The sequence below is a fragment of the Vitis riparia genome, chromosome 10, assembly GCF_004353265.1.
Source record: "Vitis riparia cultivar Riparia Gloire de Montpellier isolate 1030 chromosome 10, EGFV_Vit.rip_1.0, whole genome shotgun sequence".
Classification (NCBI taxonomy): Eukaryota; Viridiplantae; Streptophyta; class Magnoliopsida; order Vitales; family Vitaceae; genus Vitis; species Vitis riparia.
In genome coordinates, this window is record NC_048440.1 from 22,449,165 (window position 1) to 22,472,044 (window position 22,880).

The following is a 22,880-nucleotide window of genomic DNA, read 5'->3' on the forward strand; positions in this document are numbered from 1 at the left end:
CAAAACCTTATACTTTGTTATATATAGGCGATGGATTAGTTCAGGATTTTAAAATGCAAAATTAATAATATTAATTTTGTGTTTTATAGTGATTTTAGAAAATATTTTTAATATTTTTGATATTATAAATTTACCTTCAAAAAGCTCTAATTAAGGTAGAATAAATAATCGGAATAATCATTTATTAATTATTATTTAAATATAACTTCCCTCCCTCCAATTTTAATCCAAATTATTGATCATAAAAAAAAAATAAGAGGAAAGAAAGCAAAGGAAAAAAAATTATAATTAAATGGAAAATCAAACAAATATGAGAGTAAAGGGCGTGAAAGGCGGGAGAAGGCCTTTCAGGAGCTGAAAAGTTAGATAAAATGTGGTGGATGGGAGTAAATCGGGTGTAGCCCAAAGCCAAACAGCATCCCCATCATGGAGACCGTGGAAGCTTAGGTGGGAGGGCTTCCCATATCTCTTGGACTGGCTGGTGGAGTAGTACTCTCTCTCTCTCTCACTCTCTCGTATCTTCACATTCTCATCAGCTTTGCTCCCTGTCACGAATTTTGACTTTCCCGGCGTTTCTCGGGAAAAAGAAGAGAGAGAAAGAGGAAGCTCGGGGAAATTTGCAGAATGAGGGAAATGCCTCTGGGCTTAGATTCCTTGACGCGGTTTATTGCGCTCGCGTCCAGCTGGTGGGACAAGATCAATGATTCTGCTACCTGGCAGGACGGGATCTTCTACGCTCTCTGTGGTGCTTATGCCCTAGTTTCTTCAGTTGCTCTGGTACTCTTTCTGTTTCTTTGCCTGATTCTTGATTGTGTTGTGCATTGTGTTCCATCTGGTTGCTGAGAAAACGAATTTGTGAGTGCGAGGGGAAAGCGGAAGAGTTGAATGCGGCTGTTTGAGGTGGTTGCGAGTGAGGTTTTAGTTGATTGGATTGCGAACAGTACAATTCGAAAGTTTGTTTTGTTATTATTGTTGTTAGTTTTTGGTTTTGTAGCTTCTGTTAGTCTCTCGGTGATGAGGCGGAGGATCGGTGTTAGATTTGTTGTGCAGTTGATGAGCTTATTTGGATCGGGACTGCTGAGATTGTGTGTTGAAAGTGTTTGTTTAGGAGAGAGGACGATTGATGCAATGTATTGGATTTGTAGGAATAGTCAAGAATTGTTTTTCACTGCCGTGATTTGTGGAGTTGAGCTTGATTGTTGAGAAATCTTATGTTGTGCGGTTGACTAAGATTTGATTGATGTGCACTGCGCAGATTCAACTGATAAGGATTGAACTGAGAGTGCCAGAGTATGGTTGGACGACGCAGAAGGTTTTCCATCTTATGAACTTCATCGTCAATGGAGGTGAAATATAGTGTTGCTTGATATTTTGGTTATTTCTTTCTTGCGTGGATGTTTATTATTTGGTTTTTGGGCGAATTTGTGTATTGCAGTGCGGGCAATCGTGTTTGGGTTTCACAAGCAAGTCTTTGTTTTGCATCCCAAGGTAAGCTTACTGTTGTTTCAGGAAAGGATTGTTCCTGTTAAAGCATAACCTTCTTGTCCAAGTATTTTCTTGCTTTGGTTTTCTGTTTTTCTTTACTTGATATCATTGTATAATTAATATTTACAATTCTTTTTTCCATTCCAATTACTCATTTTGCTCGAGAGATCTGTAGGAGACCCTAAACTTTGAGGAATGCCATGATGTCACATGTCCTTTCAACTGTATGATGAAACACTACAGATCCATAAGAGAATAATTATCAACATATACCACAAAATTATTGTTTTAAAAAAGCTGGAGTAAAAGGAAATTTACAGTTATTCCCCTATCTTACAACTGAGACTGCAAGATAGTATTTTCAAACCTCAAAACCGGTCACATACTCTGGATAAGGGACTACTTTATTAGGAATGGCCAAATCATTTGATGGTCCACATGTTCTGATTTCCTGTTCCAAATAGTAAGGAGGGATTACTTTAACTCCAATTGCATACAGTTTCCTATTTATTTGGTGAAAATTATCCATGTTCTTATTTTCTTCATTAGAAATTTCTCATATGAAAACTCCAATATATGGGAATAATTTGGAACAAATTGACTACTGTTAGAAAAAACTTTCCTCTCAAGCACTAGGAGAATATGAGAAAACTAAATAGTTTGGGTCCAAAAGCAATTTTTATGTCATTAGTAAGTACAAGTCTTCTTCCTGAACCAGAACAACATCTATAGTACTGTAAAAAGGAAGATACTGTTTATTTTAGGATGTATTAAATGTATGAAAGAAATGGTGACAGAGGACAATCTCAGCAACAGGGTAAACGGGGCTCTTTAAAACTTCAGGAGTTTCTCTATTAACCACACATGTAACCCTGAAAATCCAGTTTTTGATAAAAGCATTCAAGATAACATGCAAGTACTCATGAATTTCAGCTTGATTATAACATGCTCAAGAGCCTAAAGATAAAGTTGAGGAATTTATGTTAAACTTACTCATCAATCGTCTGTTCGTTAATATCAAAGATGTCAAAGGTTTGTCCAAGAGCTTAAGTATGGATATCAGTCTGATATAAGTAATCCCTAGTGGTTGGTTTCCGTGGTTTGACAGAGTGTTGATTCATATGCAAAAATAGTGGACAGAAAATTCAAAAGAAATTGAGTAAAAAAAAAAAAAATCAGAAATAACTTAGGAAATGTAGTAGGCAGAGAGGAAAATGGTTGTGGAATTGTACATTGATTATGGATCAGCAAAGATGATCATGGAAATGTGCACTGATTGCTAAGATTTGGTTCAAATGGATGAGAAGAATGCCCATTTTTTAAGAAAAGGCGAGTCCTAACCAGTGAAAGCTATTTTTAATTTCAGTTTCTGTTTGGTTCTTTTCTACCATCTTTAAAGGTGGTCATCTCTACCTATGTGTCTGACACTGGAAGGTTGTGGCTGGTACCATTCTCCATTATTTTTCTTCCTACCAATTTGAAGCTCAATTTTGGTAGGTGGTTGTTTTGTGTTCCCGATCAATCAAGTAACTTTGTCTTCTCGAATGCCTTTCATTTATGAGGGTGCCATGCCACGGTTTTGGGAGCTCTTTTCAAAAGTCTGTGCACTGAAGTAATTTCTTTCATTGATCGCCATGGCATTTTGGTTGAAAACAACTCTAATGTTGTCTAGTGTTTCAAAGAGGGAAAAAGGCCATTCTTCAACATTTCTCATATTAGCCAAACTGTTTAATTCAAGAGAGTCAACCTTGTAAAAATGTCCAGATGCCTTCCAAAAGGCTTCTATGTAGCTTGTGATGAACTTGTGGCATCTGAATTTCTTCAAATTTTAGTTAGCCTGGCAAATAGTGTGGTTTGTAATAAGTGTTTCCCCTTTGGTACTCTGGCAATGTTCTGTTTAATCTCTAAGGGAATAAACTACTGCTCGGCACTGAGATTAATCCATTATAGTGGTTTACAAACTTTCACTGGAATAGATGGTACCACACTGTTTTCCTGCATCTTGTAGCATCTACAGTGCTCAAAGGCCTGTTTGCTGACAGCATGCATTTGCATCTTGAACCAGGTACTGATTTTGGTATTATTGGATCTTCCTGGACTTCTGTTTTTCTCTACATACACACTTCTTGTGCTATTTTGGGCAGAGATATATCACCAGGCAAGTAGAGTTCTTTTGATTATTTTTCTACTAAGGGTATTGGTATTTAAAATTTGTAAGGCTAATCCCTCACTTTGGTGAGCTACACATGCTTGTGAATGTGCTTTTATCCAGACTCAGGCAGAAATCCTGACACTTTCATCCATATTAATGGGCAGGCAAGAAGTTTACCAACAGACAAGCTCCGGATTTTTTATATTTCAATTAATGCGGCAATATACTTTATACAGGCATGCTTCATCTCTCATACTCTACCATACAGCAGGACCTTCATATAAAAAAAATATTAACTGGTCAATTCTAAGGATCTCTGGTATCATCTTTTAAACAGTTCTCTTTTGTTGGTACTCTCTCTCTCTCTCTCTCTCTCTCTCTCTATATATATATATATATATAGTGGAAAGAGGAATGGATATGAGATTTCTGGGAGACTTTCAAATAGAAGCTTTCATTGGTAGAGTTTGGACCAGAGAGAGGAGACACAACCATTTAGTTTTCTATCCAAATCCAGAACTCTTTTCCAATTAAATGTTTCCATAACTTGTTCAGTATAATAGACCAGCAAATCTCATTCATCAATCTAGACACTAAAGATTCTGCTTGAGTGGTGCACTATTTGGTTCTCCATTCCAGGAGGCATGCTGTGAATTCCTCTCCTGCCTGGTCTAGGCAGGAGGTAATGGAGGTGTGGTCTGAGGTTCCAACCTCCTAGCATATACAGCCTCCACTAATTTTGGACCTCTGGGAAAACAATATTTTATATTTTATGTTTGTGCTGGATTATTTTAAGTGAAACCTTACAAAAAAAGGTGCTGGAATCAGGTTTGTATCTGGATATACCTCTGGATAGATGACAACAGCGTTGTGGAATTCATTGGAAGTATATTTATGGCAGGTTAGGTGTTGTAACTTGCATCTATATATTCTATGCATTCATTTTCATTTCATTTTTGGAAATTGAGGCTGAAGTTGTCATCTCTCTTTGATTTATTATAATACTAACTTTCCTCATATTTTTCCAGTGATATCTTTTATAGCCGCGCTAGGTTTCTTGCTGTATGGAGGAAGGTGAGTCTTGTGAATCATTTTAATAGACTACTATTACTTAAGTAGTATCTCACGCAACCTAGATTATCTTAAGCCACTGGTATGTTATGCATGGTTGTAACTCTGTTTTTCTTGGGTATGTCATCTCCAATTCTTCCAGATTATTTTTCATGCTGAGACGCTTCCCAATTGAGTCCAAAGGAAGAAGAAAAAAGCTTCATGAGGTTTGTGCTTGTTTACTATAGTTTATCTGTTATATATTAACATAGCGGCTAGATTTATTGCTCATTGATGGATCTGCACATTACTTGAATTTTCTTCAATAGCATGAACCTGAATTTTCTACTATAAGTTCATTGAGTTTGGAATATTTTGATTTATCATAGAATAATACAATCCATTTACATAGATATATATGTATGTACATGTAGTATCTGCATGCATGCGCCTCTACAATATGTTTTTGTTTATTATAATATAGTGTTACACACCAGTATGAAAGTATGTGGATTTTGAAGCACATCTTGAATCAGAGTATGTGAGGTCTTCATTGGCCTTATATGATTAGCATCTGCCTTGGACTAAAAATTGGCATTTTTCTCAATGGATTAATCTCTGATATTCCTTGATCATTTACAATTTAAATAGGACACCACTTTGCAAGTTTTTCAATCGTGCACTGATTGTTTTCTTGATATTGATTGTTGCAGGTTGGATCTGTTACTGCCATATGTTTCACCTGCTTTCTTATAAGATGCTTTGTGGTAAGCTTCAAACTTAATTTTTTACTAGTTTTTTCAAGAAAAACCTTTCTCGTTCTTGCTACTGAGTTTTTCTAGAGTGCTGAAAGAAAGTAGTCTTTTGACTCTTTTCTATCAGTCCTATTTGATGGCATGAATCCTGATCGTCCCTAAAAACAAATTAATGATTTATTTTACTAGTATATCTTGAGGAAATACCCCCTCTCCCTACCCACTCTCCCTACCCAAAATACACATAAAAGAAAAAGAAACCACAGATGAGGAGTGGAGTTGAATCTTGTTTAGTTTTCAAGCAACAGTTTTGATGGGATCGCAAACAAATCCTGAAACTTGAGCTAGTCACTTCTATCTCAAAAATAATTACCAAAATTGAAAATTTCAAAATCGCCAATACCAAAATAGGGATTCTTTAGAGTACGTTTGAGAGTGATTTTAGAAAGCGTTTCTAACATTTCTAACACTTGAATAATAAAAATTTTCAAGTATTAGAAATATTAAAAGCGCTTCCTAGAATCACTGTCAAACGAGCTCTTAATGTATTTGATCAGTAGTTTGAATCACATAGAAATTAGAGTGAATTAGATATAAAGTCAAGACCAGAGGATATGTTGCAAGGTTGAGACAAATGAGGAATTTCTGATTTCACCACATATCAGTGTTCCAGTAGGAACTTTGATTTAAACAATTATCTACTTTAGACGTTCACATTAATTGGTACTGTGTGAAGAAGACTTGGGCCTCTTGCCGTCTTGCGTATAAGAGGATTGTGACATGGCTGAATCTTATTAGGTCTTGCTGCTGTCCTAAACATACGTGGAGTTTCTATACATGATTTTAACAAATTTTCAAAACTGCAGGTTGTTTTATCTGCATTTGATTCAGATGCATCACTTGATGTCTTGAGCCATCCGATCTTGAACTTGATCTACTACATGGTATTCTTCTAATCTCGTTGCTTGCAAACTTCCCTCTAGTCAGCATCTTGTACCTTTCTTTTAACTTTTGAATTACTATTTACTTAAAAAAAACAGCTGGTTGAGATCTTACCATCGGCTCTTGTGCTCTACATCCTGCGGAAGCTGCCTCCCAAGAGAATATCAGCCCAATATCACCCCATCCGTTAGAGCAGTGCATCTTCATCCCAACATTGTTATTCTTTTCCCCCTAGAAGTGTCGGTTTTTCATGGTCCCAGAGTTAGTTGCTACTGGAGTTGAGAAAGAGAACCAGAGCCAGAAAAAACAGTCCAGATGTATTATTCTGGTACGGCTCACAACGTCGGAAATTCTTTTTGGCATGTACATTATACATTGTTCTTTGCAGTTTGATCTGGGAGATGATTTGAATTGATTCCATCATGGGTGATTAATCCACCATGTAATCCTTGGCATGCGGTTTCATTTGGTCAAGAACACGTTAGAAAGGAAATTTTCCTGTAATTCAATTGTGGTAGGCGTCGGTTGATGTTTGTTTGTAGGGTTCAACATCATGTTGTGTGCTTAAGGTGGTCTCATATAAAAATGTATTTATTTTTTTATTTGCTGGTAACCGTGTTACATATTCAGTATAAATGGCAATCTTGGGATTACCCAGTTTTGTTTTCGGTATTATTTTTCTTCATCGAATTAGTAATTGGTCAGCGGCTACCAACTCAGAAACAAATTAGAAAAGGAACAAAAGAGACAAAGAAAATGAATTTCTGCGGTATGCTTGCCTAAGTTTCTTTTCATAACAATTGAATAGAAGCCATCCTATATACCAAACTAGAAACCTGCCAGTCAAAAGGGAATTGAATTACAAAACTCATCTCCAAACCCACACCTAGAATAGCATAATCACATATAAGTTAACCCGATATGTAGTCGACCACATAACGACTTCATAATGTGACCATGATTGCTATGCTGTTGAGAGTATATACTTTCATAAGAAGAAAAAAGGGTAAAGTCACGCAGAGTTTGGCCCTCCAGCTGTTTTCAGAGGTAGAGCAATATAGGGAAAAGCCCAAGCCCTTCCCCACCATGGTGGTGCTGATTAGTCTTGGTGAGCTCCCTCTGCAACTGGGGGCGCGAATCTCATGTTTGGATTCCGCGGAACGACGATGGCCTCATCTGCAAACATTGCTTTAATGAACTGTGGAGTTCTTAGGGGCCGACGACCTGTCATTCGCGGATACACATCTTCAAGAAAATAGTAGGCATGACCAGCAATCATACCCAACAAATGAACCACAAATAGGTCTTCAGTTCAACATGAGAATTTGGGCTATTAACAACAGCAAAACACAAGTTTCAGATTTAATTGAAATTGTTATGAAAAAAAACATACCAACAAATCAACCCAAGCACTGGCACCAACAAGGACAGAGAACCCCAAAAGAACCTGCAGGACAAACAAGAATGAAGTCAAACATCACATTGGTTGGAAGACCATTTGAGATAAACCCGAAGCCATAATATCAACTATGAAATTACAGTCATGGTTTGTAAGAGTATAAGGCAACCAAATAATACAAATAAAATTACTCCAGAATACAATCTAAAAAAATTTCTGCAAATTCAGATCTTTGCTCACAGAGACAGGAGCTGGCACTAATCAAATCCAATATAATCTATTAAGGCACACTCTTGTTCCTATACTCTTTGTTTATTTATTTATGTATCTTTGAGTTAAAGGCAATATGGTTTGGGTTCCCATGGAGAATCCTAAGGGCTTGGCCATGGAAGGTTCATTAATTATAAAAAAAAAATGGTTTGTGCATCCATGGTTTATTTTTTTGTAAGCATGTCAAGGGAATCACAGAGAAAAGAAGTAAAAACCCCCCACTTGTGGCAGGACCGATGCTTTATCTTATTAAGGACTCTCTTAGTGGAACAGCTAAGGGTTTGTTTGGAAAAGTTTTTTTTTTTTTTTTTTCATAAGAGAATGTATGGAAAGTGCAAAAACTCACAAGAACACACTGGAAGTATACAATGAGCTTGTTTGGAATTTTAGAAACAATTCTCAATTATTTTCAAGAACAAAATTTTGTATGGAAACTCAAATATGCAAAATAGTTTTCTCAATTTATTCTCTAGAAAGTTTTGTGCACTTCAATACAATATGAAATTTCTCAATTTATTTTCTATAAAGTTTTGTGCACTTCGATACAATAAGAAATTTCCCAAAGTACTCCCTATGACTATGTTTGGTTTCAAAAAAATTTGAGGGAAAATGCAAGGGAAAAAAAATAGAAAGGAAGAGAAGAAGGAAAGAAAAAAATAAAGAAAATTAAAAATAGATTTAAAGTCAATAAATTATTTTATATGTCATTTCAAACTCATTTCACTTATTTTAACTCTTCCATATAAAGATTAAATAATTTAAAAATGCATAACTTTTTAACTAATTTTAATTATATTTGAATTTCTTTGATATTTTTTATAATACAATCAAACACGAGAAAATCATTTTCTTTAACACTTTTTTCTCTACGTAGTATCTTTCGGGAACCAAACTTTAACTTATAATTTCAATTGTTTCTCATAACACTCTACAAAAACACTTGAAAACACCTCAAATCTATTTTAAAACACACCCTGTTTCGAGAATGAATTTTCAGATACTGTTTCCTCTAAATTTTTTTGCCAAATGTGTGTTTTAGAAAATGGTTTTTAAAAACAGTTTCCTAACAGTACTAAGAGTGTGTTTGGCAGCGATTTTAGGAAGTGTTTCTAGTATTTCTAACACTTGAAAACTTTTATCTTTCAAGTATTAAAGATGATAGAAACACTTCCTAAAATCATTGTCAAACATACTCTAAAAGTGCGTTTGGTAATCATTTTAGAAAACGTTTATAACATTTCTAATACTTGAATAATACAAATTTTTAGGTGTTAAAAAAGGTTAGAAACACCTTTTAAAATTACAGCCAAATGAGTGTTAAGAGTGCGTTTGGTAGTGATTATAGGAAGTGTTTTTAGGCTTTATAATGCTTGGAAATTTTTATCCTTCAAGTATTATAAAGTCCAGAAACACTTCCTATAAACACTACCAAATGCACTCTAAGCAAGAACTGTGCCCAATAAGTTATTACCATGAAGCTCAAAAGAACAACCTACCAATTGAAAATGGATGGCAAAACAAATTTGTTCTCAAGCTTTTTTGTATTCATTTATTTATTCCAGGGTAGGCAACCTTTCTTTCTTGCCCCTTTTCCAGCTTTTTCCAGATATTGAAGCTGGATAATTTCGTATAAGTAAAGATTCCTAGAATAAATTTATAACGTTACTCACTACACATAAATTCAGGATTTTGACAAAAGAGTGCATATTCAAGTAAATTTCTGAACAGTGAAAGAACACTAAAAATGGCAAGTATACAGTATATGGGAATAGAATAGTTTGAAAAGGTAGAATAATAAAAAATTGAAGCTCACTCACCCATGGAAGGTAGGCTGCTGTGAAGGTAAAGAGGCCCAAGAAACTCATATGGATAAAAGGATTTTGCTTGCTCCACACATAAACCTGTACAACAGGCAAAACAGAGTAACAAGACATCCAAAACAGTTGTTGCCCAATGACTGTAACCAATAAAACATCTTCTATGTGTGAGCAAAGAAAAATTAACTAACCATCATGAATGTCAATGAATTGCTCAGGAATATAATTTTTGCGAATGACTCTGATACATATGGTATCATCCCCCCAATGAGAACAATCCCCGTTAAAACAGTGGCACCAAATAAGAGCATGTAAAAGAAATCGGCGGTCCTTCCCCTGAAAGAGTTCTCTTCAAGAAGTTTGCAGTATCGAGCAAGAAAGAACATGTGGAACAGAAAGTCCAAATCTGGCATAATGAAAATGAAACCATATTAGATGTCAAGTGTTGAATGAACAAGAACTAAGTTAAGTCAGAATTCAATGGATCAATATAATTATAAATATGGAAATGGATATCTTGATGAAAAAAAAAAAACGAATGTGCCTCTTTTGAACTGGTATGCCAATACAGTTAAAGAAATCCTATTATCTTGGCAAGGAAGATTTGTGGGGAAAAAGAGAGAAAAGGTTTGGAGAACTGCCCATTATGCCTTTTTTGGACTAATTGGCAGGATAGTAACCACATAACCATTGAAGGGCTGGAGCATCATTTCAATCTCTTAAAGCCTCTCTTGTTTAAACCATGTTCCTTTGGTGCCATCCATTCATGGATGTCGGTCCCTTATCCGTGTTCAATTCCATAGGTGATGGGAAACTCCTTAGTGTTTGATGCCTTGTGGGTGTATTTTTCTCACTTCTTGGCATCCTTTGTCTATCCCATAGATAAGGGTTGTGCCCTTTTTTTTTCATAGGCATTTTTCCAATAAATTTCTCATTGCCTATAAAAAATTAAATAAAATTGAATATGTAAATGCATTCATGAAGAATAATGAAACCATAGAAGCTTAAGAGATCCATAACTAAGGACAAACATCCCATATCAAGAAAAAGAAAAAGAAAAAGGGACTATAACCACCTAACTTTTGACGGTGTGGAGCATTAGTTCAATCCCTTAAAGCCTTTCTTGTTTCAATCATGTTCCTTTGGTGTCATCCGTTCATAGACGTCAGCCCCTTATTGTTGTTCAATTTCGTACATTGGTGGGGAACTCCTTAGCATTTTGGTGCCTTATGGGTGTATTTTTCTTGCCTGTTTATGTCCTTTGTGTACCCCATGGACACGGGTCGTGCCCCTTTTTATCTTAGGCACTTTTCTAATAATTTTTTCTTTGCCTATCAAAAAATAAAATGAAATCGAATATGCAAATAAATTCAAGAGGCATAATGAAACCCTAGAAACTTAAGAGATCCATACCAAAGGAGGGACAGCCCATTTCAATAAAAATAAAGGCACAAAGGGATTGTTGGTTGCTTATAGCAGTTCTCTGAGAATGACATTACACTTTTTTTCAATAAGCAACTGAAGCAAAAATCAATATAAAGAAAGCACCAGAAAAAGGGCTGCAAGGTACAAATGATATATGCAAAGAAGGCCATTGTATTTAACCAACATAGCACAGAAATGGATAAAGATCCAAGGCAAACAAGTTACCCATTTTCCGGAAGTACAGGAAATTGGTGATAAGGCGCCATACTTCATACTGCTTAACCACAAGTTTAGGGTTCAAGTACAAATTATAAGGAGATATGATCTGCAAGAAAAGTATTTTACATCATCATTGATCCAAAATAACATAGGGACTCTCTTTCAAAACTTCCAATTCCACAAGTTTAGGGTTCAAATTGAAATTATAAGGAGAAATAACCTACAAAAAAAAAAAAAATTTAGAAACAATCATCATTAATCAAAACAACAAAGGAACTGTCTTTCAACATTCTCAAATTCTGCTTACCCTTCCAGACATTAATAATTGAATATTTTCTGCTTACAAATTTTAATTACAAACAAACACTAATTGCAGTGAAAATTTGAGATTTTCCCAGCGTCAGCTGAAGAAAGACAAAAAATTTCCCCAGGTTTCCCAGTAAAATACTCAGTGATAAATGGAATCTTGAAGAAAACTTTACTGGATCCTTTTCCAGGAACAATTTTCCATCGAAACAAACAGGGCCGAAAGTAGAAAAACATAGAACGACCCATAATCCGCAGAAAATTAAAACCCCAAAATTTATCAAAATTGAAACAGGCCCATTTGAAAATCATTCAAATTTAGCCAAACCCAATTTCCAAAAATCAAAACCACCAAGAATTGAACATCGAAAACAAAAACCCTATCAACCCTCCACACAAGGGAATAAACAAGAATAATGCACACCGATACATCGAAAAAGCGTGAAAGATACAGAGGCATACGTCGAGAGAGCAACCGATGGTGGTGACGATTGCGGCGGTGAGATAAGAGCGGGTGATGATTGGCATCTGCTTGTACCATTCTTCAACGACTTGAGCCATTGTCCCCTCCTATTATTTCTGATTTACAACAAAACCCTAATCCCAGAGAAGAAATCTAGGGCAAATTTTCGAAAAATTTTCAGCTTCAGCGGATCGATACAAGGGGTTTTACAGTTGCAAAGAAAGATTGTGGAAAATAGGAGCTGGGAATGGTATCGTTCGCGGCTGAACTTTTGTTCCAAATAACAATACCAAACCAATGACAAAGCGCGTGAAAACACACGCACCAATCACCTAGTTTTAAGTTTTTAACAGAGAATTTCTTTAGAAGTAGTTCTCAAAATAGTGGTTTTAGTCAAAGAGCAAATTTCCATGGAAGCCATTTTATAAAGAATTAATTATTAGATATAAATAAAAATTATTTTCATAATATTTTTAATAATAAATTGAATAAAAATGATTTTTCAAAGAATACTTATTAAGTATTTTTTATGATTTTAAAATTATTTTGTTCACACTAGCTTTAGCCATATTTCAAGATTTTTTTTTTAAAGTAATTAAACAAAATTTAGAAAAATTAAATATTGTGTACTAGATTATGGAAGAAACTACTAACAATGTATATACAATGAAACCATTTTATTATGAAGTCGTGTTTCAAAATGTGAGGGTTTGTGAATCAAAAGTGGATAATATTTCCACAAGAGGAAATTGATGTTTTTTTTTTCATGACTTATTATAAAAACAAACAATGTAATACTTAATACTAAGTGTTGTTTAGTTTTAACTTTTATTTAGAATTAAGTAAAAAAAAAAATACCATTAAAGTAAATTATTTCAAATAATATTAGAGTCGATTATCGATCTTGATATTAAAGTCTATTTGTTTGGTTCATCGTGAGGACATAAAAAATAAATTATATATTTAAGAAGTAATATATCATCACACTATCAATATTACTTATTTAGTTAATATTTTTTGAATTTTTTTTCTTTTTTGGCCCCATCATTTCTAGCATACATGATAATCAATTAAAATTTCAAACTTTCCCAAATTTCCTTCTTGTTTCTTTTCCTTTTCCTTTCTCTCAAACCAAATAGACTATGTAACCAAAGGAAAAAGGAAGAAACATATTTATTAGGAGAGTATTCACACTAAAGTTGATCATTGAATTTTTCAACTTCTCATGTTGATATCACTCCTTATCTTTAGACAAATGGTCCCAAGCTTGGCTAAAGGAGGAGGGCATATGCTTAGCCGGTTGGGACAAACACATTTGCCTTGGTGAATGTGCCCTCTTTGTCTTCACATTTGGTCCCAATTGTGTACTTTCCAACTCTTTGAATGTGAAATTTGTCATCTAATTCCTCTTAAATATTCTTCTTCCATAACCAATCTTTTTTTTTACTTGGAAAATGCTAAGCAACCTATTCAACAATAAACCGGATTAAATATATATGATGAAATTTAGATTATTGAATAAGCATATAAATAAATAAAAGTTAAATATAAGGATAAAAATATATGAAGTTAAGATATAAATAATAAAACTTAATAATATATACCTGATACCACTTGGTTAGTGGTATCTTTTTCGATAGGTATTGAAAAATTACACTTTTATATTGTAGTTAGACCCTTATGATTTTTCTCATCTTTTACTTGGGCCACTATAAGAATTTAGTAATTATATTGAAGTTAAGTTACCAATTAAACTAAAAACTTATGTTAATGTTAGACAATCGGTTAAGTATTATATATCGTACCAACTTATTTAGATTAAAACTCAAAACTTCGTCTTATGGATAACTTTATTTTGAGGTTTGCATTAAACTTTTAATTTATCCACGTTAGATTTTAGTAAAGTCTCAAAGAAAAGAAATCAAGTAAAATGATTTTCTTATATAATGAAAAATAGGAAAGAAATTAAATATAATTAAAAATTAGTTCTGAATTTATATATTTTCAAATATTTAATTTTAATATAAAAGAGGAACAATAGGTGAAATAATTTTTAAAAAGTATTTAAAAATAATTTATTAACTTTAATTTTTTTTATTTTTCTTCATTTTTTTAAAAATTTCTTATTATATACATCATATTAACTTTAAATTTAACATATCGCTTTAAGAATATCGTTTTTAAACAACTTTTTTAAAGTTACATGTGAGTTCAATTACTTTGATAAAATTATGACCATGACTTCTTAGTTATATAATAAGACTTCAATGTCAGAATAAATTAAAAACTTAATCTTATCAACTTTTTAATGTTGTGAAGAAGGCTAAATATTCTCTTAGTTTACATGTGACAAGTACTAGAACATGGAGGAGAATCCCAAGAAGGTAAATGTTTTCACTTTATTTTTAAAAACAAAATGGTGCGAAGATTACAACATTGCAATGACTAAAAACAATGTATATAGATCTTGAAATTACATCTATCTATGGTGCAATCTTTGGCTCAAGATAGACTAATAGTCCTTGTTGAGGCATTGGCATTGGATCCCTAGTGATAACATCCTCACTGTTGGGTAGTTTCCATCTAAATTGGGTGATTAAATAGTGAATTGAGATTAAGGATTCAATCCTCACAAACTCATTTCCTGGACAAATCCTCATTCCTCCTCCAAATGGAACAAAATTGTAAGGTGGGATTGATGTTTGGTTATCGAATCGAGCCGGGTTGAACTTCCATTGATCTATAAAGATTTGATCATCCATATGGGTTGGACTTGTAGCCCAGAACACCTAATCAATAAACATGAGAAGTAGATGATTAGTTGATATAACTTGTGTTAACACAACCACACATACAAGTGGAATATACCAACACTCAAGAATCTATTAATCAAATAAAGATAAAAGAATTTCACAACTTTTATTCTTCCATGAAACCTTAATTATAAGATAGTTAATTATGACATGGCTGATAGACTTGTTATTCAATAAATAACAAAAAAAAAAAAAAACTTCAAATCTTATGAGTTAATCGACTAGTTCAATTTGTGACATCCTCTATCTAATATAACAAGATCATAATCTAACAATTTGATAACTTGTATGTTTGATGAGCTCATAAAAATAATGGTAACTTTGACTTACTTGCCACCCTTTAGGAATCAAGTAGCCACCATACTCAAAATCTTTGAGGACTTTCCTGAAACCACCAAATACGGGAGGGATGATTCTCATAGTCTCCATTGCTGCTTTCCATGTGTGTTTCATCTTAGCAAGATCATCCCAATTGAGAAGCTCTCCAGAAACTTTGGTCTTTGCTATTTCTTCATGTTCTGCAGATGAGGAAACCAATTATCACAATACATCAATCCTTAATTAACATATGATCAAACACAATTGCATCTATGGCTATATATATATATATATGTATATGTACGTATGTATGTATGTATGTATGTATAGACTCATCGGATATCACAATGGCTTTACCATGGACAATAGCATCATAAGCGACCGGGTCTTTCGCTAGGAACCATAGCAGGAAAGTTAAAAGGCTTGTTGAAGTCTCATGTCCAGCAAACATGACAACAATAGCATTATCCAAAATCTCTTCTTCGGTCATTGTGCTCGTCTCATCTGGACTGCTTTGGTGCTGGATGTTGAGCATGCAAGTGATGAAATCATCCTGTGGGGAAGCTTGCCCTAGCTCCATTGCTGATCTCTTCTCGTGTATGAGCTCACTAACCACTCTTCTGATCCTTCTGCTTGCTTTTAGGCCATTACTGAACCGAGTGAATGGCAGATTTATTGGTACAGACCATAGGCCTTGTGTGAAGAGGTGAAAATCATGAATTAGCATCTCCCTATCCTTCCCTTGTTCTAGACCAAATAGAAGAGAGCATATGATATCAAACATGAGCTGCTTCATCATCGGATAAACCTGCAGGATCAAGAAAAGTAGCACTACTTCCCTCATTAGCATTAACACAAAATTAGCTAATTAATGGGTCGAATTAAGGCTTACCTTGACTGTTTGGTGGCCCTTCCAATTCATGTCAAGATGTTGCCTAACCACTCTATCAATCTTCCCAACATACTTCTTCAAGGATTCAGGCTTCAAGAACATCCCAATTGCACCCCTTACTCTTCTGTGATCTTCACCTCTCAACTCTGTCAAATTCTTATCCCCCAATATCCTTCTAATAGGCTGAGGTTGCTGGTTCGCCAGAATCACCCCATCATTAGTGAATATGAACTTGTTTGAAGCTGCCCCACTGAGAAGAACAGTAGGAGTCCCAAAGAGGCTGAGCTTGGACACTGCCCCATACTTCTGAATTCTACTTTGAAGCCATTTTTCACCTGTGTTTTTTCTCAGAGCATGTAAGAAGCTGAAGCTTTGGCCTATGATGGGGATGCCTAGAGAACCAGGAGGAAGCTTTTGAGATACCCCCCTTCTTTCTTTAAGAAAAAGTATGATGAAGATTGGAAGAAGGAAGATCAACAGAAGGTTGAAGATTGACATTGCAGTACTGTTGATGGAGGAAGGACATGAGAGACACAAAAAGTGGTGAAGCTTTTGCAGTCCAAAAATGTTTATTTATTATGATATCCTCTGTGCTTTCGATTTGAATCTGACCATTTTTTAATATGATGTATAATGTTTATGTTAGTGTCCTCTTTTTATTTATTTATTTTCTTGCTATTGTTTTTGCTGTCTATCACTTGTCTCTTTTGTTTGTTGCTATATATATATATATATATATATATATATATATATATATATATATATATATATATATATATGTGTGTGTGTGCGCATTTTTAATATGTTGTATAATGTTTATGTTATTGTTTTTGCTATCACTTGTCTATGTGTATATATATATATGTATATGTGCGGGGAGGGGGGGGGGGTTAAAAATGTTTTTTAAAATTTATTGAACTAACTAATTTTTTTTTAAAAAATACTTTTTATATTAAAAATGATTCCTAAAATCATTATCTAATAGATTATAAAAGAACTTTTAATAATGCTTCTACTTAAAATATTTTTAAAATAATTATTCGTCAAGTATTTCTTCAAGAACACCTTCGATTTTACTAATCCAACTGTTAATGAATTTCTTTAGAAGTAGTTCTCACAATAGTGGTTTTAGTCAAATAGCATATTTCTATGGAAGCCATTTTATAAAGAATTAATTATTAGATATAAATAAAAATTATTTTCATAATATTTTTAATAATAAATTGAATAAAAATGATTTTTCAAAGAAATATTTATTAAATGTTTTTTAGGATTTTAAAATTATTTTGTTCATACTAGCTTTAGCCATATTTCAAGAATTTTTTTTTATTTAAAAAAAGGTAATTTAAACAAAATTTAGAAAAATTAAATATTGTGTACCACTTATTGATTATGGAAGAAGCTACTAACAATATATATGCAATGAACCCATTTTATTATAGAGTCGTGTTTCGAAATGTGAGGGTTTATGAATCAAAAGTGGATAATATTTTCACAAGAGGAAGATGTTGTTTGTTTTTTTTTTTTTAGTTTTTTGCTAAAAGTAATTTACTTTCAAACTTTACATTATTTGTTTTTTTATGACTTATTATAAAAACAAATAATCTAATACTTAATATTATGAAGTACCGCTTAGTTTCAACTTTTATTTATAATTAAATAAAAAAACAAATACCATTAAAGTAAATTATTTCAAATGATATTAGAGTAAACCATCAAACTTGATATTAAAGTCTATTTGTTTGATCCATCGTGAGGACATAAAAATAAATTATATATTTAAGAAGTAATATATCATCATACTATCAATATTACTTGTTTAGTTATTATTATAGTTTAATTTTCATCTCAATGTCAACAAACAACTATTCACATTTAAATTAGTTATTTCAATGGAAAAATTAGAAATTAATATTTCTCAAAAAAAATTCTTTTTTTTTTTTTGGCCCTTTCATTTCTAGTATATATGATAATCAATTAAAATTTCAAACTTTCCCAAATTTCCTTCTTGTTTCTTTTCATTTCTCTCAAACCAAATAGACTATGTAACCAAAGAAAAAAAGAAGAAACATATTCATTAGGAGAGTGTTCACACTAAAGTTGATCATTGATTTTTTCAACATCTCATGTTGATATCATTCCTTATCTTTAGACAAATGGTCCAAAGCTTGGCTAAAGGAGGAGGGCCATATGCTTAGCAGGTTCGGACAAACACATTTGCCTTGGTGAATATGCCCTCTTTGTCTTCACATTTGGTCCCAATTGTGTCCTTTCCAACTCTTTGGATGTGAAATTTGTCATCTAATTCCTCTTACATATTCTTCTTCCATAAACATCTTTTTTTTACTTGGAAAATGCTAAGCGTTTCCGACAATAAATCGGATTAAATATATATGATGAAATTTAGATTATTGAACAAACATATAAATAAATAAAAGTTAAGTATAAAGGTAAAAATATATGAGATTAAGATATAAATAATGAAACTTAAAAATATATACGTGATACCACTTGATTAGTGATATTTTTTTCGATAGGTATTGAAAAATTACACTTTTATATTGTAGTTAGACCCTTATGATTTTTCTCATCTTTTACTAGGGCCGATTATAATGATCTTATTAGATACAAGAGCCACTATAATAATTTAGTAATTATATTGAAGTTAAGTTACCAATTAATCTAAAAGCTTATGTCAATGTTAGACAACCGGTTAAATATTATATATTGTACCGACTTGTTTAGATTAAAGCTCAAAACTTCGTCTTATGAATAACTTTCTTTTGAGGTTTGCATTAAACTTTTAATTTAATTATCTATGTTAGATTTTAGTAAAGTCTCAAAGAAAAGAAATCAAATGTGAAGTAAAATGATTTTCTTATATAATGAAAAATAGGAAAGAAATTAAATATAATTAAAAATTAGTTATGAATTTATATATTTTCAAATATTTAATTTTAATAACAGTAGGTGAAATGATTTTTAAAAAGTATGTAAAAATAATTTATTAACTTCAATTTTCTTTTATTTTTCTTCATTTTTTAAAAAATTTCTTATCATGTACATCATATTAACTTTAAATTTAACATCTCGCTTTAAGAACTTTGTTTTTAAACAACTTTTTTAAAGTTACATGTGAGTTCAATTACTTCGATAAAATTATGACCATGACTTCTTAGTTATATAATAAGACTTCAATGTAATAAATTAAAAACTTAATCTTATCAACTTTTTAATATTGTGAAGAAGGCTAAATATTCTCATAGTTTACATGTGACAAGTACTAGAACATGGAGGAGAATCCCAAGAAGGTAAATGTTTTCACTTTATAGCTAAAAACAACATGGTGTGAAGATTACAACATTGCAATGACTAAAAACAATATATATAGATCTTGAAATTACATCTATCTATGGTGCAATCTTTGGCTCAAGATAGACTAATAGTCCTTGTTGAGGTATTGGCATTGGATCCCTAATGATAACATCCTCACTGTCAAGTAGTTTCCATCTAAATTGGGTGATTAAATAGTGAATTGAGACTAAGGATTCAATCCTCACAAATTCATATCCTGGACAAATCCTCATTCCTCCTCCAAATGGAACAAAATTGTAAGGTGGGATTGATGTCTGGTTATCGAATCGAGCCGGGTTGAATTTCCATTGATCTATAAAGATTTGATCATCCATATGGGTTGGACTTGCAGCCCAGAACACCTAATCAATAAACATGAGAAGTAGATGATGAGTCGATATTACTTATGTTAACACAACCACACATATAAATGGAATATATCAACATTCAAGAATCTATTAATCAAATAAAGATAAAAGAATTTCACAATTTTTATTCTTTCGTGAAACCTTAATAATAAGATAGTTAATTATGACATGACCGACAGATTTGTTATTCAATAAATAACAAAAAAAAAAAAAAAAAACTTCAAATCTTATGAGTTGATCAACTAGTTCAATTCGTGACATGTAATGGAAATAATATTGGAAACTTGTATGTTTGATGAGCTCATAAAAATAATGGAAACTGTGACTTACTTGCCACCCTTTAGGAATCAAGTAGCCACCATACTCAAAATCTTTGAGGACTTTCCTGAAACCACCAAATATGGGAGGGATGATCCTCATAGTCTCCATTGCTGCTTTCCATGTGTATTTCATCTTAGCAAGATCATCCCAATTGAGAAGCTCTCCAGAAACTTTGGTCTTTGCTATTTCTTCATGCTCTGCAGATGAGAAAACCAATTATCACAATACATCAATCCTTAATTAACATATGATCAAACACAATTGCATCTATATATGTATGTATGTATGTATGTATGTATAGACTCGTCTTTATATGATACAGGATATCACAATGGCTTTACCATGGACAATAGCATCATAAGCGACCGGGTCTTTTGCTAGGAACCATAGCAGGAAAGTTAAAAGGCTTGTTGAAGTGTCATGTCCAGCAAACATGACAAGAATAGAATTATCCAAAATCTCTTCTTCGGTCATTGTGCTCGTCTCATCTGGACTGCTTTGGTGCTGGATGTTGAGCATGCAAGTGATGAAATCATCCTGTGGGGAAGCTTGCCCTAGCTCCATTGCTGATCTCTTCTCGTGTATGAGCTCACTAACCACTCTTCTGATCCTTCTGCTTGCTTTTAGGCCATTACTGAACCGAGTGAATGGCAGATTTATTGGTACAGAACATAGGCCTTGTGAGAAGAGGTGAAAATCATGAATAAGCATCTCCCTATCCTTCCCTTGTTCTAGACCAAATAGAAGAGAGCATATGATATCAAACATGAGCTGCTTCATCATCGGATAAACCTGCAGGATCAAGAAAAGTAGCACTACTTCCCTCATTAGCATTAACACAAAATTAGCTAATTAATGGGTCGAATTAAGGCTTACCTTGACTGTTTGGTGGCCCTTCCAATTCATGTCAAGATGTTGCCTAACCACTCTATCAATCTTCCCAACATACTTCTTCAAGGATTCAGGCTTCAAGAACATCCCAATTGCACCCCTTACTCTTCTGTGATCTTCACCTCTCAACTCTGTCAAATTCTTATCCCCCAATATCCTTCTAATAGGCTGAGGTTGCTGGTTCGCCAGAATCACCCCATCATTAGTGAATATGAACTTGTTTGCAGCTGCCCCACTGAGAAGAACAGTAGGAGTCCCAAAGAGCCTGAGCTTGGACACTGCCCCATACTTCCGAATTCTACTTTGAAGCCATTTTTCACCTGTGTTTTTTCTCATAGCATATAAGAAGCTGAAGCTTTGGCCTATGAAGGGGATGCCTAGAGAACCAGGAGGAAGCTTTTGAGATACCCCCCTTCTTTCTCTAAGAAAAAGTATGATGAAGATTGGAAGAAGGAAGATCAACAGAAGGTTGAAGATTGACATTGCAGTACTGTTGATGGAGGAAGGACATGAGAGACACAAAAAGTGGTGAAGCTTTTGCAGTCCAAAAATGTTTATTTATTTTGATATCCTCTATGCTTTCGATTTGAATCTGACCATTTTTTAATATGATGTATAATGCTAGTATTGTTTTTGCTGTCTATCACTTATCTCTTTTGTTTGTTGCTATATCCTATATATATGTACCATGTAAACTCGTATGTATCCAAAACGATAACATTCACTTTCCGACTTTTGATTCGGTTATATAGTTTGTTATTGATTTTAGAAACATTTTTTATTTCAAATATTTTGAAAATTTTTATCATCTAAACACTTCCTAAAATCATTACAAAAAATCATTATGAAACATATTTTAGGAGTGTGAATAATATTGTTTTAATATGAACTCTTTGAAAGTATTATTGCAAGTAATTTTTTAAAATTTTAAAAATATCTTCTAAATTTTATTAAACAAGTGTTTTATGTGTAAATATTTTTAAAATAATCATTTATCAAGTATTTCTTCAAGAACACTGTAAGTAAATTTTCATATTTAAAAAATGTTTCTTAAATTTTAATAAATGCCTTTTTTTTTTCAAAAATATTTTTTAGTTTAAAAATATTTTTTAAAATTATTATTTAGTATACTGTAATTAAACTTAGGTGACGTGTATTTTTTTTAATCTAATATTAAATATAATTTACTTTTAAATTTGAATGGTTTGTTTTAAAACCATTTTTTTTTAACTTTTAAATTTTAAATTTTTAATCAATATTTATAATTGAAAAATAAAACTAAAATACGGGAGTTTTTTCCATACCTCTTCGGCCTATCCCATTTAATTTTAATTTAATTTTAAATTTTATAATTTATTTGTATGAAAGCTAAATTTTCATTTTATATATGTTAAAAAAGATAAAATAAAAATTAATTTATTTTTTATTCAATATATATAATTTATTTTTCACAAGAATCATTTACTAATTAAAAATAAATAAATAAAGAAACCTATGATCCTAATGGTATTCATGGTCCTTTTATGTGTGCCGCCCGATGGGGATCAATCATGCGACGGACCATCAAACGTCGGTGGACCATCCTGCACCCGATTATTGAGGACACTTCTGTAATTTGAGGAAAGGGATCACGTGCCATG

General features: G+C 32.9%; 4 protein-coding genes across 4 annotated transcripts; 1 reads left to right on the top strand and 3 right to left on the bottom strand.

Annotated features, from left to right (window-relative positions):
- Window positions 1–417: 417 nt before the first annotated feature.
- LOC117923669 (tobamovirus multiplication protein 1) lies at window positions 418–7,056 on the top strand. Its single transcript, XM_034842076.1, has 11 exons — window positions 418–777; window positions 1,256–1,346; window positions 1,436–1,488; window positions 3,551–3,643; window positions 3,802–3,873; window positions 4,466–4,538; window positions 4,666–4,711; window positions 4,851–4,914; window positions 5,401–5,454; window positions 6,309–6,386; window positions 6,483–7,056. Exons 1-11 carry the CDS (start codon window positions 625–627, stop codon window positions 6,573–6,575), a joined length of 870 nt encoding a protein of 289 aa, XP_034697967.1. The 5' UTR covers window positions 418–624; the 3' UTR covers window positions 6,576–7,056.
- Window positions 7,057–7,130: 74 nt separating this feature from the next.
- LOC117923670 (derlin-2.2) lies at window positions 7,131–12,547 on the bottom strand. Its single transcript, XM_034842078.1, has 6 exons — window positions 12,283–12,547; window positions 11,521–11,620; window positions 10,062–10,276; window positions 9,871–9,954; window positions 7,778–7,831; window positions 7,131–7,666 (listed from the first exon to the last, which is right to left on the bottom strand). Exons 1-6 carry the CDS (start codon window positions 12,379–12,381, stop codon window positions 7,484–7,486), a joined length of 735 nt encoding a protein of 244 aa, XP_034697969.1. The 5' UTR covers window positions 12,382–12,547; the 3' UTR covers window positions 7,131–7,483.
- Window positions 12,548–14,663: 2,116 nt separating this feature from the next.
- On the bottom strand, window positions 14,664–16,841 carry LOC117924159 (cytochrome P450 716B1-like). Its single transcript, XM_034842739.1, has 4 exons — window positions 16,307–16,841; window positions 15,772–16,222; window positions 15,427–15,614; window positions 14,664–15,072 (listed from the first exon to the last, which is right to left on the bottom strand). Exons 1-4 carry the CDS (start codon window positions 16,802–16,804, stop codon window positions 14,767–14,769), a joined length of 1,443 nt encoding a protein of 480 aa, XP_034698630.1. The 5' UTR covers window positions 16,805–16,841; the 3' UTR covers window positions 14,664–14,766.
- A 2,843-nt stretch (window positions 16,842–19,684) lies between these two features.
- LOC117923245 (cytochrome P450 716B1-like) lies at window positions 19,685–21,576 on the bottom strand. Its single transcript, XM_034841466.1, has 4 exons — window positions 21,226–21,576; window positions 20,691–21,141; window positions 20,359–20,546; window positions 19,685–20,022 (listed from the first exon to the last, which is right to left on the bottom strand). The coding sequence occupies exons 1-4, from the start codon at window positions 21,574–21,576 to the stop codon at window positions 19,717–19,719; spliced, it is 1,296 nt and encodes a 431-aa protein (XP_034697357.1). The 3' UTR covers window positions 19,685–19,716.
- Between the last annotated feature and the right edge of the window lie 1,304 nt (window positions 21,577–22,880).

Coding starts and splice junctions, on each gene's coding strand:
- LOC117923669 (XM_034842076.1), top strand. CDS start 625: ATGAGGGAAATGCCTCTGGGCTTAGATTCCTTGACGCGGTTTATTGCG. Junction 3,644..3,801: donor GGGCAGAGATATATCACCAG/GCAAGTAGAGTT, acceptor ATTAATGGGCAG/GCAAGAAGTTTACCAACAGA. Junction 6,387..6,482: donor TGAACTTGATCTACTACATG/GTATTCTTCTAA, acceptor TAAAAAAAACAG/CTGGTTGAGATCTTACCATC.
- LOC117923670 (XM_034842078.1), bottom strand. CDS start 12,381: ATGGCTCAAGTCGTTGAAGAATGGTACAAGCAGATGCCAATCATCACC. Junction 10,277..11,520: donor CCTGTACTTCCGGAAAATGG/GTAACTTGTTTG, acceptor TCATTATGCCAG/ATTTGGACTTTCTGTTCCAC. Junction 9,955..10,061: donor ATTCATTGACATTCATGATG/GTTAGTTAATTT, acceptor CCTGTTGTACAG/GTTTATGTGTGGAGCAAGCA.
- LOC117924159 (XM_034842739.1), bottom strand. CDS start 16,804: ATGTCAATCTTCAACCTTCTGTTGATCTTCCTTCTTCCAATCTTCATC. Junction 15,615..15,771: donor TTATGATGCTATTGTCCATG/GTAAAGCCATTG, acceptor CCTCATCTGCAG/AACATGAAGAAATAGCAAAG. Junction 15,073..15,426: donor TGATTCCTAAAGGGTGGCAA/GTAAGTCAAAGT, acceptor TTTATTGATTAG/GTGTTCTGGGCTACAAGTCC.
- LOC117923245 (XM_034841466.1), bottom strand. CDS start 21,576: ATGAGAAAAAACACAGGTGAAAAATGGCTTCAAAGTAGAATTCGGAAG. Junction 20,547..20,690: donor TTATGATGCTATTGTCCATG/GTAAAGCCATTG, acceptor TCTCATCTGCAG/AGCATGAAGAAATAGCAAAG. Junction 20,023..20,358: donor TGATTCCTAAAGGGTGGCAA/GTAAGTCACAGT, acceptor TTTATTGATTAG/GTGTTCTGGGCTGCAAGTCC.